At 31.6% G+C, this 14,015-nt stretch overlaps 2 protein-coding genes and 1 long non-coding RNA gene across 5 annotated transcripts; 1 reads left to right on the top strand and 2 right to left on the bottom strand.

The window, feature by feature from the left end:
• Positions 1–5,331: 5,331 nt before the first annotated feature.
• Positions 5,332–7,967, top strand: LOC114366910 (glucan endo-1,3-beta-glucosidase 5-like). The gene is made up of 2 exons (XM_028323943.1): positions 5,332–5,896; positions 6,593–7,967. Exons 1-2 carry the CDS (start codon positions 5,556–5,558, stop codon positions 7,713–7,715), a joined length of 1,464 nt encoding a protein of 487 aa, XP_028179744.1. The 5' UTR covers positions 5,332–5,555; the 3' UTR covers positions 7,716–7,967.
• A 307-nt stretch (positions 7,968–8,274) lies between these two features.
• LOC114366911 lies at positions 8,275–8,968 on the bottom strand. The gene is made up of 2 exons (XR_003657076.1): positions 8,720–8,968; positions 8,275–8,618 (listed from the first exon to the last, which is right to left on the bottom strand). It is a non-coding gene; the product is annotated as an uncharacterized LOC114366911 (long non-coding RNA).
• Positions 8,969–10,623: 1,655 nt separating this feature from the next.
• Positions 10,624–12,983, bottom strand: LOC114425670 (uncharacterized protein At4g26485-like). 3 transcript variants are annotated; one of them, XM_028392620.1, is made up of 4 exons: positions 12,655–12,982; positions 12,322–12,520; positions 11,037–11,304; positions 10,624–10,929 (listed from the first exon to the last, which is right to left on the bottom strand). In XM_028392620.1, exons 1-4 carry the CDS (start codon positions 12,878–12,880, stop codon positions 10,921–10,923), a joined length of 702 nt encoding a protein of 233 aa, XP_028248421.1. In that variant the 5' UTR covers positions 12,881–12,982; the 3' UTR covers positions 10,624–10,920. The 3 variants fall into 3 exon arrangements, with proteins under 3 accessions (XP_028248421.1, XP_028248422.1, XP_028248420.1); XM_028392621.1 differs by having other exon boundaries at positions 10,624–11,304; positions 12,394–12,520; positions 12,655–12,983; XM_028392619.1 differs by having other exon boundaries at positions 10,624–11,304.
• Positions 12,984–14,015: the final 1,032 nt, after the last annotated feature.

Below are 14,015 nucleotides of genomic sequence, written 5' to 3'. Positions count from 1 at the left end.
TTGGGGCCCTAATTATGATTTTAAGGGACTAATCATTCTTCTGAAGAATGCAATGAAAAATTTGAGTGACATCTTATACAGTTAAGCATGTATTGGGCACACAGTGCTTCTTCTTGTTGAGGGTGCTAAGTGCTAGCAGGTAATAATAAACAGGAGAAGGAAAGGAGAGTGTTCAGCATCAGTCCACAAAAGGGCAACATTCGTACGGAATCTCTGCAGACTCTCACAAGCCAAACTTTGATTGATGGTATATCTGTAAGAATTCAAACATTGAAGTCAGTGTTCTGCAGGATGCGAGTAAAATGTTAAAATCAAAGATACCTTAATTAGACCCTCTTGGCTTATTTATACCATTATCCATCTAGTTTTTCTCATTTGTTTTTTTGGTGAAGTGGCGTTTGAAATGTCTCTCAAACAAACCCTTTACATATCTTATGACCCAAGTTGTATATGTGTTTTAGCAATTATGTGATCACCAATAAAGCAACCTCACTAAACCATCAATGGTGATTACTAGTATGTGTTTGCTGCCGTGGAAATTACTGGTATTTTATTGTGATTAATTAGTAGGCAATGATTCCCCATGGAAAATTAAGAATTTGGTGGTTGGAATTATATGTAACCAACCGTCTTTCTGGCAATTGATAGAGTGATTAAAGTAGTGATTGGATGGATTCTGGGGCCATGCATATCTGTATGATTATTGAATCAATGGAAAATGAATTGCAGTGTGCAATGTTGATGCAAAAGCAGCTAGGAAGTGATAATAAGCAAGTGCCACTATGGCTTTTTTGGTGGCAGACAGAGCTACTCAACAATATTAAGTGCTAAATAAGCTTTCTATATTCTATAGAATCTATACCAACCAGCCCAATTGATGCTTGGATTCCCTCAAAGTGGTAAGAAAGCTATAAAGATCAGGGAGGATAATTAAGGTGTCTCTGAATGAGGAATCATCCATAGCATTTTGCTGAATGAAGAATTTCCTGTGATCTTGCTTTGCCGTGCTGACTTTTATTAAAGAACTCTGAAATGCTAGCAAATAGTAGTACTTTGTTTTCTTTCTTTTTTGGCGTTTTTTTTGAGTTGGTCGAGAACATCAGTGTCTGTTTACCCCTGGTCTTGAAAAACGACATGTTTACTTTTTCAATTCTTCAAAAAGCTCGCAAAGTGGTCTCGATTTTTTAATAAGACGTACACTGAACCATCCCATCATCCCCCCACATGTAGGAAGGGAAATTAATTTATTATTCCTCAAGTCTATAAGGATATACCATTTTTTTTGCAACATTTTACTATGAAAATTCGGCTGGCAGAAGGGGAAATAAGAACTGAAAAGTATAATACTTGATTAAAGGACTTGCAGACTATGAACAATGTGAATGCAAATTATGCAATCATGACAAAGCTATTTTAGTAGTGTATTTTAACATCATTTTTAATTACAACTTATTAACGTATTCCTTAAAAAAAATAAAAACAAATATGTATATTAACAAATTTCAGTATGAATATGTTAATAAACTACGTATTAGTGGTGTATTTTAAGACACTAATAAGTTATAACTTATTAATACATTCATACTAAAAATAAATTATGTGTAAGTTAGTAAACTTATTAAAAGATTATGCTAAATAAAATTTATTTGATTTATTTCATATTTAAGGATCAATCATGATTTAAACTTGTATCAACTGTTATTAATTATTTTATTCCTTTAAAATAAAAAAATCTAGGAGAAAAACTTAATTAAGCCCATTTTCAACAACACAGCTTTTTCTTTTATCTTGTGCTTAATTCAAATGCACATCATGTTAGAGGAAGGCAACCAATACATGTGCTCCCAACTTTGCATCTTGGATAGTTCACTAGTCATGTTAATATATTTTTTTCTTTACTATAATTAGGAGTGTTAAAAAAAATTAACTCAGGTTGAACCTGACTATAATCAAACCTAAATCGAATTGGTTTTTTTTAAACTAATTCAAGAAAAGAATGGGTGTACTATTTTATAAAACAAATTCGGTTAATCAAATTATTTCTACAAAACTAATTCAGTTAACCAAACTGGTTTTTGTTCAAATATTTTTTTATTTAAAAATATAGTTCAAAAATTAATTTAAAAATTAGTTCGAAACTACTTTGACTCTGAACTAGTTTAAAACTGATTAAAAATTAATTCAATTCAAAACCAATTTTTTAAAACCAGTATAATTTTGAATCAGTTTTTAAATTAGTTTGAGTATTTAACTATAAAATCAAACCAGTCGAATCAATTTAAAACCAATTCGATTCATTTTTTTTTTTTATTGAACTAGGTTTTACACCCTCCTAACTACTATGTATCCAAAAGAGGAAAGAAAAAAAAAAACCTACCACAAACGTCATTGTGAGGGATTACGAAAGCATTACATTGCACTCACTTAAGTCTTTAATCAATTAATTAGAGAAACCACCAATGAACGTGGGCACCGTCCTCTTGTGATGCCATGCTACCATTATCCCTTTGCTAAATGACAAATTAATGCTCCTTATACTATTTACGATAACATCACATAATTTAAAACTTTTAGGGCACTTTCTTGACTACGTTTATTTATTCACATGTGAAGTTACGATTATGTCCCCGCTTTTAACGTCCATAGTTGGTGCGTCGCAATCACACATCCACCGCAACTTTTTTTTGGCAAGTCCTATTCGAACACTCGGCCTTTTTCTCTTCTTGTGTCAAACTTTTACGGGCAGGCACGTTCTGGGTAAAAAAAAAAAAAACTGTCTTGTTGTAAATATTTGTATTTTTTAATAAAATTTCATTTATTTAATGTTTATTTTTCAATAAACATGAATTTCCTCGTATCAAAAGTCATTTGAAAATCTCCCAATCAAGGGCTGACTTTGATTCTACCGAAACAGTTCCATTTCCCCCATAAAAATGGGCTACACCCTACAAGAAAAGATTGCCTTTTTTACTAACAAGGTTATTTTTTTTCCAGTATTTTTCATATTGGGATAGTTTTTGAATTATTTATTGAAATAGGGTAAGGTGTAACAGTTATTACCACTTTTTGAATTAGAAGTTTTAAAACTTAATTTTTTTAAATTGAAATCATACATAATTTTACGATTTTAATGTAAATTTTTTTTCGACTTTAGTAATATTGTTTACAACTTTAGTTAAAACAAAATTTAAAACTGAAAAATGGAAGGTACCGACCAAAATGCCCCTTATCGGTAAAAAAAAAAAAGGCAAAAAGATTGCAAAATTCTATTTTTCATTATCTTTTAGGTTATATATGCAACCACGTGAATGGTGACATGTGTTGGAAGGGGATACTTTCGTTTGGATTTAGATTCTTTAGAAGAATAAGGATGTGTATAAAGTGAGAAAAAAAGTATTTTTTTTAATTTAAATAAAACATTTCATAAATTTAGTCAATTTAAATTTAATAATAAGTAAGTTATCTTTTTACTGTACAAATCATAATTTTTTTTATATTTGTGTGTATTCTTATTGTCACATGACAATTTTATAATATATGCTTTGGACTATAAATAAATAATTAAAAATACTTTTTATGAATTTTTCCTACATTACTTGGAAATATGACGAGCTTAATTAAGTTTTTAAATTTTAACATACAGGATATCATATACCATCTACAAATTGTAAGTTATGACTATTTTTTGTTGAAGTTTCTGCTTAGTTGCAATCGAAAAAATAGGCAATGATCCAATGGTGAATCAATAAGTAAGTTTATACTTTATACTCATAATAGTTACATAATAATAACGAAAACAGGCCATAGAAATCAAAATATGGGAGAATAATTATGAGTTATCTAAATTAGCCTTCCTTATTGGAGAGAGATTTTGGGTAGATAAGGTACCTTCCTAATTGGACCTGTTAGTCTCAGCATTCATCTATTTTTTTTATTTACTAAAAACAACATTCATCTACAGTTTCTTAATAAAATCCCACTATTCTCTCTTAAAAAAATCAAAATGAGAATAATTGACTACTATTTCGTTGAAAGAATTAATTTCTTCAAAATAAGAAAATCGCTTTAAAATAAAAAAAAACGAAGAAATATTATTATAAAATAAAAATAGTAATTAAAATGTAGTTTCATGTATAAATAATTAATCATAAAGTCATTTAAATTTATTTCTTTATTCTGCTTACCAAGCAATTTATTTCTTTACTTTTTTGTTAAATAACAGGACTAAATATTTTTATGAAATTACCAAAATAAATAAATTTAGTTTTAAAAATTATAAAACATCATTTCAGTTGGATATTTCATAATCTTTAACAATTCTGGTAGTTTTTTTTTTTTATAAAAAATAGTTTAAAAGCCAAAAAATTATAGGATAAATAGTCATCAAAATTCAAATTTTAGTCTCCAAAAGTAAAAAAAATATGACAAATTCATTAGTTAAATTATATTCAAGGATAAAAATGACTATTTACCCAAAATATAATTTAATCTTCATCTTCTTCTTTAATCGTTGCAAGCATAATTTTATAATAAACACTTAAAAAAGTAGAAAAACAAACATAAATTAGAACAAACATAATAATAAACATAATATTGGTTAATAAGCATAATATATTTATTGTTCTGAAATTTCTATTATGACAGTATTTTACTCAAAATATGAGACTCAAATAAAAAATGCACAGTCATTAAGTTAGTTCTTAAAAGAAATGAGACTCAACTGATTTTGTCACTACCTAATGTTTTCATAATACAAATTTCAGAACCACAAACATATTATGTTTATTAATCAATATTATACTTATTATTATGTTTATTCTAACTTATATTTGTGTTTTTTATTTATTAAATATTTATTGTAATATTATGCTTAAAGAAAGGGAAGGTGAAGATTAAATTATAGTTTAGATAAATAATCATTTTCATCTCTGAATATGTAAGATGCGGACGAATTCCTTCCTGAATGTGTTACTTATACTCTTTTACGGACAAAAGTTAATGAATAGATAGATTTGTCCCACTTTTTTTTTTAATTCTGAGAACTAAAATTTGAATTTTATATATTTAGAGAAAAAAATAATTATTACCTACAATTATAAAAGACAAAATAAGTAAAGATTGTTATAGGGTTTTATTATTTAAAATAACTGGCATATCAGTTAATTCAGGTTTTCGGTGTTAAAAAGATTGTTAGTAGATTTTCTCCCCCTAAAATGTCAGAGAGCCAAAATCTCTCTGGCCGACAAAGAAAGGAAAAAACAAACAGAAAGTGAGGGCATTATGGTAAAATCCCCTCCAGCCAGCTTAATAATAACCTTGGAGCTGTTATAGGCTATAGCAATAGCAGCATGGCACTAACTGCACTTCTACCTTAAACTTTACTCAAGTAAAGAACATCAACATCATTCAAGTGTGTAATGCAACACAACACTAATTTGATCATTCGGTAGTTTTTGTCTTGTTTCTTCACCCTCCAAACACTGACACCACCCTCTTTCTCATTCACTTTGTTCATTCACACCTGGGATCAGCATTTTCATTTTTTCATCAGTGGCATGTTGGAGCCAAGATTCGGTGGTGGTGTCCTTCTCCTGTGGCTTCTCTTGGTTCCAAGAATGGTGGAATCAGCCATAGGGGTCAACTGGGGCACCATATCCTCCCACAGGCTGAAGCCAACCACAGTGGTTGCTCTGCTGAGACAAAACAAGATCTCTAAAGTGAAGCTCTTTGAGGCGGACTCTGATGTCATGAAGGCTCTCATGGGGAGTGCCATTCAGGTCATGGTTGGGATCCCCAATGAGATGCTTCCCCTCTTGAGCTCTTCACCTGCTGCTGCTGATTTGTGGGTTAGACAGAATGTTTCTGTTTATGTGGGGAGAGGGGGTGCTGATATCAGGTTCCTCCTATCATCTCCTTTCCAGTTTTCAAAATCTCAACTTTTTTTGTTTTTATTGGTTTCCTAATGCCTGAGATTTACTTTGGAATAATTGTAGTTTGAACAGGAATAGTTCAATATTTTATTTTCATATACAAATACAAATAAGGAATGTTTTCTATATGGTATTATATTATATGTTGCAACTTGCTAAGAAATAGTGTCTGTATTAAGTATCAACTTCTTTATAATATACGTTCACCCTTGAATTTTTTAGTTAGTCTTATTAAGAGAAATAATTTAATAGGAATACAGGCACAGCGTATAGATTTTTATACTGTAATCTAATCTTGTTGATTTTTGTAATAATTATTTTAAAAGTAACTTGTAGAGTGATTTTTAATTGGTTGACAGTGTCATTGTATCAAAATTAAACTCTTAATGAAAAAACTTTGTTGTCCATTGAGGGTGGTAACATACACACCATTTTGGAGTGAATGAGAGTGGAAGGAAGACAATTATAGAAAGGAAAAAAAAAAAGGTGGAAAAGTAAAGTAATAGATGTGTTGTGATAGGAAAGGAAAAGAGATTAGAAGAAAATATTGTGAAAAAAGAGATGGAAGCGAAAGTGAGTGTGTTTATCATTACTTTGGTCACTGCCTCCATGCTAATACATAGATTTCTACTAGCTTTTAACCTTTGTACCTTGTATTACAGGTATGTTGCTGTTGGAAATGAGCCTTTCCTTTCAAGTTATAATGGTCAATATCAGAACTTGATCATGCCTGCAATACTGAATATACAACAGTCTTTAGTAAAAGCAAATCTTGCTGGTTATATAAAACTGGTTGTCCCTTGCAATGCAGATGCCTATCAGTCCTCAGCACTTCCTTCCCAAGGGACATTCCGGCCTGAACTTACCCAAATTATGAGTCAATTGGTTCAGTTCCTCAACTCAAACGGTTCGCCATTTGTTGTTAATATATACCCCTTTCTTAGCCTTTATAACAATGGAGATTTCCCCCAAGAGTATGCTTTCTTCGAGGGAACTACTCATGCTGTCCAAGATGGTTCCAATGTTTACACCAATGCATTTGAGGGAAACTATGACACTTTAGTTGCAGCCCTCACTAAACTTGGATATGGTCAGATGCCTATAGTTATTGGAGAAATTGGCTGGCCTTCAGATGGAGCCATTGGTGCAAATATTACTGCTGCAAAGGTTTTCAATCAAGGCCTTATCAATCACATTGCAAGTAACAAAGGAACCCCTTTGAGGCCAAATGCTCCACCAACGGATGTTTATCTTTTCAGTTTGCTTGATGAAGGAGCTAAGAGCACACTTCCAGGGAACTTTGAAAGACACTGGGGGATATTCTCTTTTGATGGGCAGGCTAAGTATCCATTAAACCTTTTACTTGGGAACAAGGAGTTGAAAAATGCTAGGAATGTTGAGTATCTTCCATCGAGATGGTGTGTGGCAAACCCCTCTGGTGATTTGAATGATGTAGTAAACCACATCAGACTAGCATGTAGTGTTGCAGACTGCACTACCCTTAACTATGGGGGCTCATGTAATGAAATTGGTGAGAAGGGCAATATATCATATGCTTTTAACAGTTACTATCAGCTACAAATGCAAGATTCACGGAGCTGCAATTTTGATGGGCTTGGTATGGTTACTTTCCTAGACCCTTCAGTTGGCGATTGTCATTTTCTTGTAGGTGTTACAGATAAAGGCTCCGATTCATCTACGTCTCAAACAATGGCTCCATCACATCAGTGGTGGACTCTAGTGTTACTTCTGATTTTACATGGGACTTTTTTGCTTTCGATGTGACTTTGGTTTCATAAGTGGGTTTTTCATGGTCCCCTCTTCTGAGATTGTTAGAACTAGATTAGCTGATATACTATTTAACCTAAGAAATATTCAAAAGATTCATGGTTTGTTGCCCAGCTTATGATTGAGTCATTGTATCATATCAGAGACAGTATAAATATTATCACTGTGTATTGAATATTACACATTTATTTTATATTTGTTCTGGTGATGCCTATTGAATTATTGAATGAATCAGAATGTAGTTTTTTAGCTCACCTCCGTCGGAAGGAGAGAAGGGTGCATTACAGTTTGCGTTTCTCGCAGAAGCACTGAATTCATATCTTATTGGTATTTACCAATTTAGTTTCTATCTGTCATTAATTTAAATATGGTAAGTTTATTGGATACTTAAATTCAATCTAGGGATGGATAAGCTTTTTCTTTTTCACTTTACACACTTTCTAACTTTAGAGTCATATCCATCACGTTGCAGTAAAGGAAATAGTGTACTAGTGGCAATAACCTGATACATGAAATGATTCTACAACGCATAAGATGGGACCATGAGACCATTAGTGCTCTTCGAAAATTCCTTGGATAGTTGATGGAGGGATCTACATATGATTTTTGAATTGAAATTCCTCGGGAATATATAGAAATAAAAACTTTGATCACATTAACTCATCAATTACCCTTCAAACTACTCGCAGGGCACATAATCAAATTCTGGATTCCTGGATGATTATTTAGCACTACATTATATAAGCATCTGGATGAAGAGAAACATATATAGAACTGTAGAAATTATAGGAGGTCTGCTTCAACCTTGTGTTGCATAAGTTTAAGAGCAACATCCATCTTCACAACAAACTTTCCCACATTTGATCATTGGCTTCCATATGAACCAGCAGCACCTACAACCTTCACAGAAAAATGACAAAACAGTTACTTTCAGCTTATCTGTATCTCAGGTGGTACTATAAATTGGTTATAAGTAGTGCAAAAGTACAAGCTCACTTTACCTTGAGGATAATACACCATATTCTTAGAAGTTGGGGGGTGAACCTTTGTGTTGTCTGCATTAGCAGAAACAACTATGAATGCCACCAGTAACAGCAATGATCAAAGCTGGTTTTCTCACCATCTTCTTCTCTACCTTGCCTATATATCTCGTTCTGTTTGCAAACCTATTTATAGCAAGTTCACTTGAGCAAAACGCGGTGGAATTCCACAACTTATCACTTGATATTTAACTAGTGATGCATATCTCTAACTTGAATATGGGCACCATTTGTCTGTTACACACACCAGTCCTCATCTTTTATGCTCGCCAAGTTTGACTATCCCCGTATTTCAAGACAACTTGCTACCTCAAAATCCTTCACTGCTGATTCATATTTTGTATTTGCATGGCTTATTCAGTGTATAGACATAGCTAATATAATGTGAACATCCCTGCTTTCTTCCCTGAACTAGCAATCCGATTGGTGCTGACCCCCAGTTTTTGCATAAGCTAAAAAGCTTGTATATTTCACAATGAATCAATTTAGATAAACTACTAATACCAAGAAAAAAATGAATCAATTTTTTTTAATCCAATTGGTACCTCTATTTTATTTTATTTTTTAAGTTTTCTCACCTGACTTCTACATAAGTTAAGATATAAGTTGATTTTAATTTATGGAAGAAATATGATTCATTTTACTTAATTCTTTTAATTTTCCTCTCTTATAAGTATTTATTGAGAAGTTTGTCCAAATTGACACATGTCGCATTCCATTCTCAACTATTTCTATGATCTTCCTCCTCCATCGAACCGTTTGCGTCAAAAGAAAAAGCGGTATGATTGTGAAAATTGTTATAGCAAAAGGGTGACTTGATTGAACAACACATACACAAACACAACCTCTCTGTCAGCTGATGAACTTGTAACTCAACTAATACTGACCATAATGTTTTAAATTGGACTACATTACATTGTCTTAAGCAGTAGACTTTGGACTAATCTGTCCCATTGCCCTATTATTTTCAACGGGCCATACCGTTCGTCATGTTAAGTAGAAAATTTTGCCAGCCATTTTAAGGAAGTAAAGAAATAAATTTCAGAGTTAGATGATCAAATTATACATGTGCAAGACGATATTGGTGAGATAAACTTGATAAACATAGATGACATCTAAAAAAATCTTTATTTTTGGCTTAAAAAGTTTATATCTTGGAATAACCAGCAATTGTTTGAATTTGAAATGAAAAGCAGATGTGCAGGATCTATTTCTAGTGTGTATGGTTTTGTAGTTCGACAAAAATCAATTCCCTTTTTCCATGTTAACAGTGAAGCAACACCTTGTAGCGCTGGGTTTTTCACGTATTTTACATGTGGTGGCTGATTTCAATACGAAACCAAACACACTTCAATTGAGCTGAGGTCTCTGAGGCTAGTAATCTGGTTGGAAATACAAACTAGTGGGAGGGGATTTTATTGCAGGGTGATGGGGGTTGCACTGTGTGATTCATAGTTGGGTTTGTTTGTAATACTGCAACTTTGTTGTCTTAAGGAGGTTATTAAATATTTTGATCATTTTTGGATCTAATTATGATATAACCTGTTTATTGACTTTTGTTTTGAATGGTACCACTGGTACCTTGAATTAATAAATATCATTTTTTGCTGATTAAAAAAAATCACATAGCCAAAAATCTTTTTTTTTCTTCTCCAAGTTATTTCCTCTACACTAATTTGAAGCAGGTATCTGAAACAAATTTTGACATATGTTTTAAATAAAATAAAAAAAACCTTGGATATCTAGTTAGATTCCTTTCGACTTTACTAATTAAGTGGCCAAGTCAGATATTAGGCCAACACTAAACAACTCATGTTCTTACCAAAAAAAAAAAGTAAGCAAAAGCATATAAAAACACAAAATAATGTTAAAAAATCAACATCTCCCAAATTCTTTATTTTTGCCTCATTCACAAGGGGAGGGGTATTCGGTTAAATTTCAGGGATAAATAAGGCTCCCTTTCCCTTCAATCTTTTTCCTAAGTTCATGAGTTAAATAAAAGAGATTACAGCCTATTCAACACCACCAGTGAAGTTGAACACAAGTCTGCAACAAAGAACTAAAGCAAAACAGCCCCTTGAAAAATAGCAGACTGAACTCCAGCCATCCATATTTACAGAAGATCGCCATCCCCACAGGAAGATACAAATCCAAGATTGGCATCATGTTACCTGTTTTGGTACATGAAAGTCAATGTTTTCTAAATAACTTTGATCTTCCAAAAAAAACCCAACACTTAGAACTACTATCAATTATTACAAGTGTTAGATGTTTGGACCTTGAACTTGTAAGTACTAGCTTCCCCAACCGGGAAAGGTGCATCAGATAATTTTCCATGGGCTCTCTTGTTGTCATAACCAGGATAATCATCCTTGAAGAATGGCACAACTTGTTGCAAGACCAGCCCTCTCTTTTCTGGCTTCTTCACCAGATCCCATTTGTTGTATGGATCACCCTCTTTGTGTGTTACATGAATCTCCCCACCCTCTTTCTTTATTAGAGCCTTGGCATTTGCTAAAAAACCCTTCAGCAACCTTTTGTTCAACCTGCAGCAACCATGCACAGGCTCCACAGATGAAAAACAGATTAAACGTTTGCATGTCTCCATAGTCCATCCAGACAAGAATGCATGCATCACTATATTCTCATTCGTTATCTTAAATGTATCTAATTAAGCACAACTACATCATGATCAAAGTCAAGAATCAGTTTCAAAACCCAAAATCCTTTGTTGAAAGGAAAATCCAACAGTTCACTAGGTTGAGTAGGTGTAAACTATGAATGGTACAATATAGAGGATCAAGTCAGATGAATTTCAACAAAAGATATACTGCTCACTGCCCAGTGAAAATGAGTTAGCATTTTTCATCATATATATTGTTAAAACAAGAAAGTGTAGAATAACTTTGTTTCAAGTTTTCCACCTTCCTACTTTCTGCCTACTAAATTTTCTCATCTTAAGTAATTTGATTTAAGAGTGAATACCCTCCTACTTGCTTATTTTAGAGGCGCCTTGTACAAAGATTTAGGTAATCAAATTATACAGTACAAGGAATGTGTAATTGTTGAAAGAGTACAAAGATGTTTCAAATCCCAAGTCCTAGGTAATAACTATTTCCCTGATTCACTTTCTTATCTCCTCTATAAGATAGGACTTGTATTATATTTTTCTGCATCAGTTAAAAATGCAGATTATACTTTTTCCTTCAGCTGTAATCTTGGGCACAAGTGTGACTACTAATCTGATTCAGGCCAAAACAACTCTAAAGCTGGAAGTCGCTTGGAATTAGAATAGTTGACTAAACTTTTGTCCCTTTTAGCAGTAATCTAATACCATGAACATGATAATCAGAAACTATGCTGCTTACAGTCAGAGAATATTAACGATCAAACCCAAATAGTATAAACTAATTACAATCTCATTCAAGCCTTCAAGTAGAAGGGAATGATCACTAACAAAGTCTAATAAGTAAAAAAGAAAAAGTAAAGCAAATTTAACTAAAAAGGGAAAAGAAAACCAAATAAGAGATAAAAAAAAAAGGTATTGAGGAAAAAAACATAACTGGATCTGGCAGTGGCTATTTTCTGGGTATATAAAGCCAACATGAGGGAAGTTATAGACAATGCGATCAAACCTCTGGGTCTTGAGAAAAAAATGCTGACTCATTTCCTTGGCATCAACACCATGAAAAACAAGGCAACCTCTTTCTTGAAGTTCCATCACGTTGCTCAATCCATTACTGTACTTCTTTCCAATGCTATCTGCCAAAACATAAAACAAAGACCATCAAAAGGGCATGTTGGAAAAGGGTCAAGTTTGAATCTTTCCATTTTCCAAGGGAAAAAAAGAGAGGAAAATAAACACAAATATAGAAACTTGATTTGATGGGGCTAACCATAGGAATCAAGAGAAGTGGCAACGAGGTTGTGAGCAGACCCAAAGGCTCTGGCCAAACAAAGAGAGAATGAAAAGTCACCGTCTCCAACAAGGAGAATCCTGTGATTTGATGAGTAATGGTTTTTCCATTTCTCTGCCTTTGCTGATTCTTGATCCTCTAACTCTGAGTCTTCTTGATCATCATCATCAGTATGAAGATCATCATGAACATCTCTTGTACCCATTTTGATGAATATTGCATTGACTCAAATATCTTTCTCTCTCTCTCTCTCTCTCTCTATTGCATTACATGCAGCACGCAATAACCAACTCAAAAACAAAGACAAATTCCCCAAGCTTCATTACCAAAATAGTATAAAATTCAAAATAAGAAAGGATAAAATAAGAGTTAAATTTAGGCAAATGATAACTATTGTGCATTGGTGAAGAATATAAAAAAAATGTTGGGATACACAAAAGTATTTATGATTTTTTTATTTTTATTTTAAAAAACAAATATATTTTTTAGTTTCTTAATTAATTTTAGTCAGATTCATAAATTTATATGTGCAATTAATATAAAAAGTATTAATTAATCATAAGTCACGATATACGTCACTTTTTATAGATAATTATTATAAAAATAATAATAACTGTTTTATATATAATAATTTATAATGAATGACAATATAAGATTTATCATTTTGTATACAGTATTTTTTATAGTAAAAAAAATGTTAATGGAAGACACATTATCCTTTGGAATTTTATAAATTATTTTAATTTTATAGTATCATCACTATTTGTAAAAATAAGTCACATTGAAACATTTAAAAAAAATAAAAAAGCTTATTGAAATTTTCAAAACAAGAGGAATTTAATTGACATGTTAAATAAATAAAGAGAACATATTAATAATTAAACTTAAATATATTTTTAATCTCTTTTTTTATTCTTCAAATTTAAAATTGATATTTTTACTCTTAATTAAAAAAAAAACATATGCTCAAATGTCATATGACAAAATACCGTTCAAATAAATATTTTGAAAGAAAAATGTAATAGAATTTTTTATTGGCTAAAATGTAATTTATGTTATTTTTTTATATTTATGATTTTGATCCTCTTATTTTCTAATTAAGATATTTTATTTCTCACTTTTTAAAAATTTAAAATTTTAGTCCCTCTATTTTATAATAATTGAGACATTTCGTCCTCTATTTTTTAAAAAATTTATAATTTTAATCTCTTTTTTAATTTTAAACTTAACTATGTATTTTTTTAATTTTTTAAATAAATTAAGATTGTTAGCAATTAATTTTTTTAAAAAAATGTTATGTGAATAATCTATAGACATGTGTCAACCAACATTTAGAGAAT

Source organism: Glycine soja, chromosome 9 (genome assembly GCF_004193775.1).
Source record: "Glycine soja cultivar W05 chromosome 9, ASM419377v2, whole genome shotgun sequence".
Lineage (NCBI taxonomy): Eukaryota > Viridiplantae > Streptophyta > Magnoliopsida > Fabales > Fabaceae > Glycine > Glycine soja.
The sequence above is the reverse complement of the archived record's forward strand: the minus strand, read 5'-3'. Positions and strand labels throughout refer to the sequence as shown.

Coding starts and splice junctions, on each gene's coding strand:
- LOC114366910 (XM_028323943.1), top strand. CDS start 5,556: ATGTTGGAGCCAAGATTCGGTGGTGGTGTCCTTCTCCTGTGGCTTCTC. Junction 5,897..6,592: donor AGAGGGGGTGCTGATATCAG/GTTCCTCCTATC, acceptor CTTGTATTACAG/GTATGTTGCTGTTGGAAATG.
- LOC114425670 (XM_028392619.1), bottom strand. CDS start 12,880: ATGGGTACAAGAGATGTTCATGATGATCTTCATACTGATGATGATGAT. Junction 12,521..12,654: donor CACTTCTCTTGATTCCTATG/GTTAGCCCCATC, acceptor ATGTTTTGGCAG/ATAGCATTGGAAAGAAGTAC. Junction 11,305..12,321: donor AATAGCCACTGCCAGATCCA/GTTATGTTTTTT, acceptor TGGTTGCTGCAG/GTTGAACAAAAGGTTGCTGA.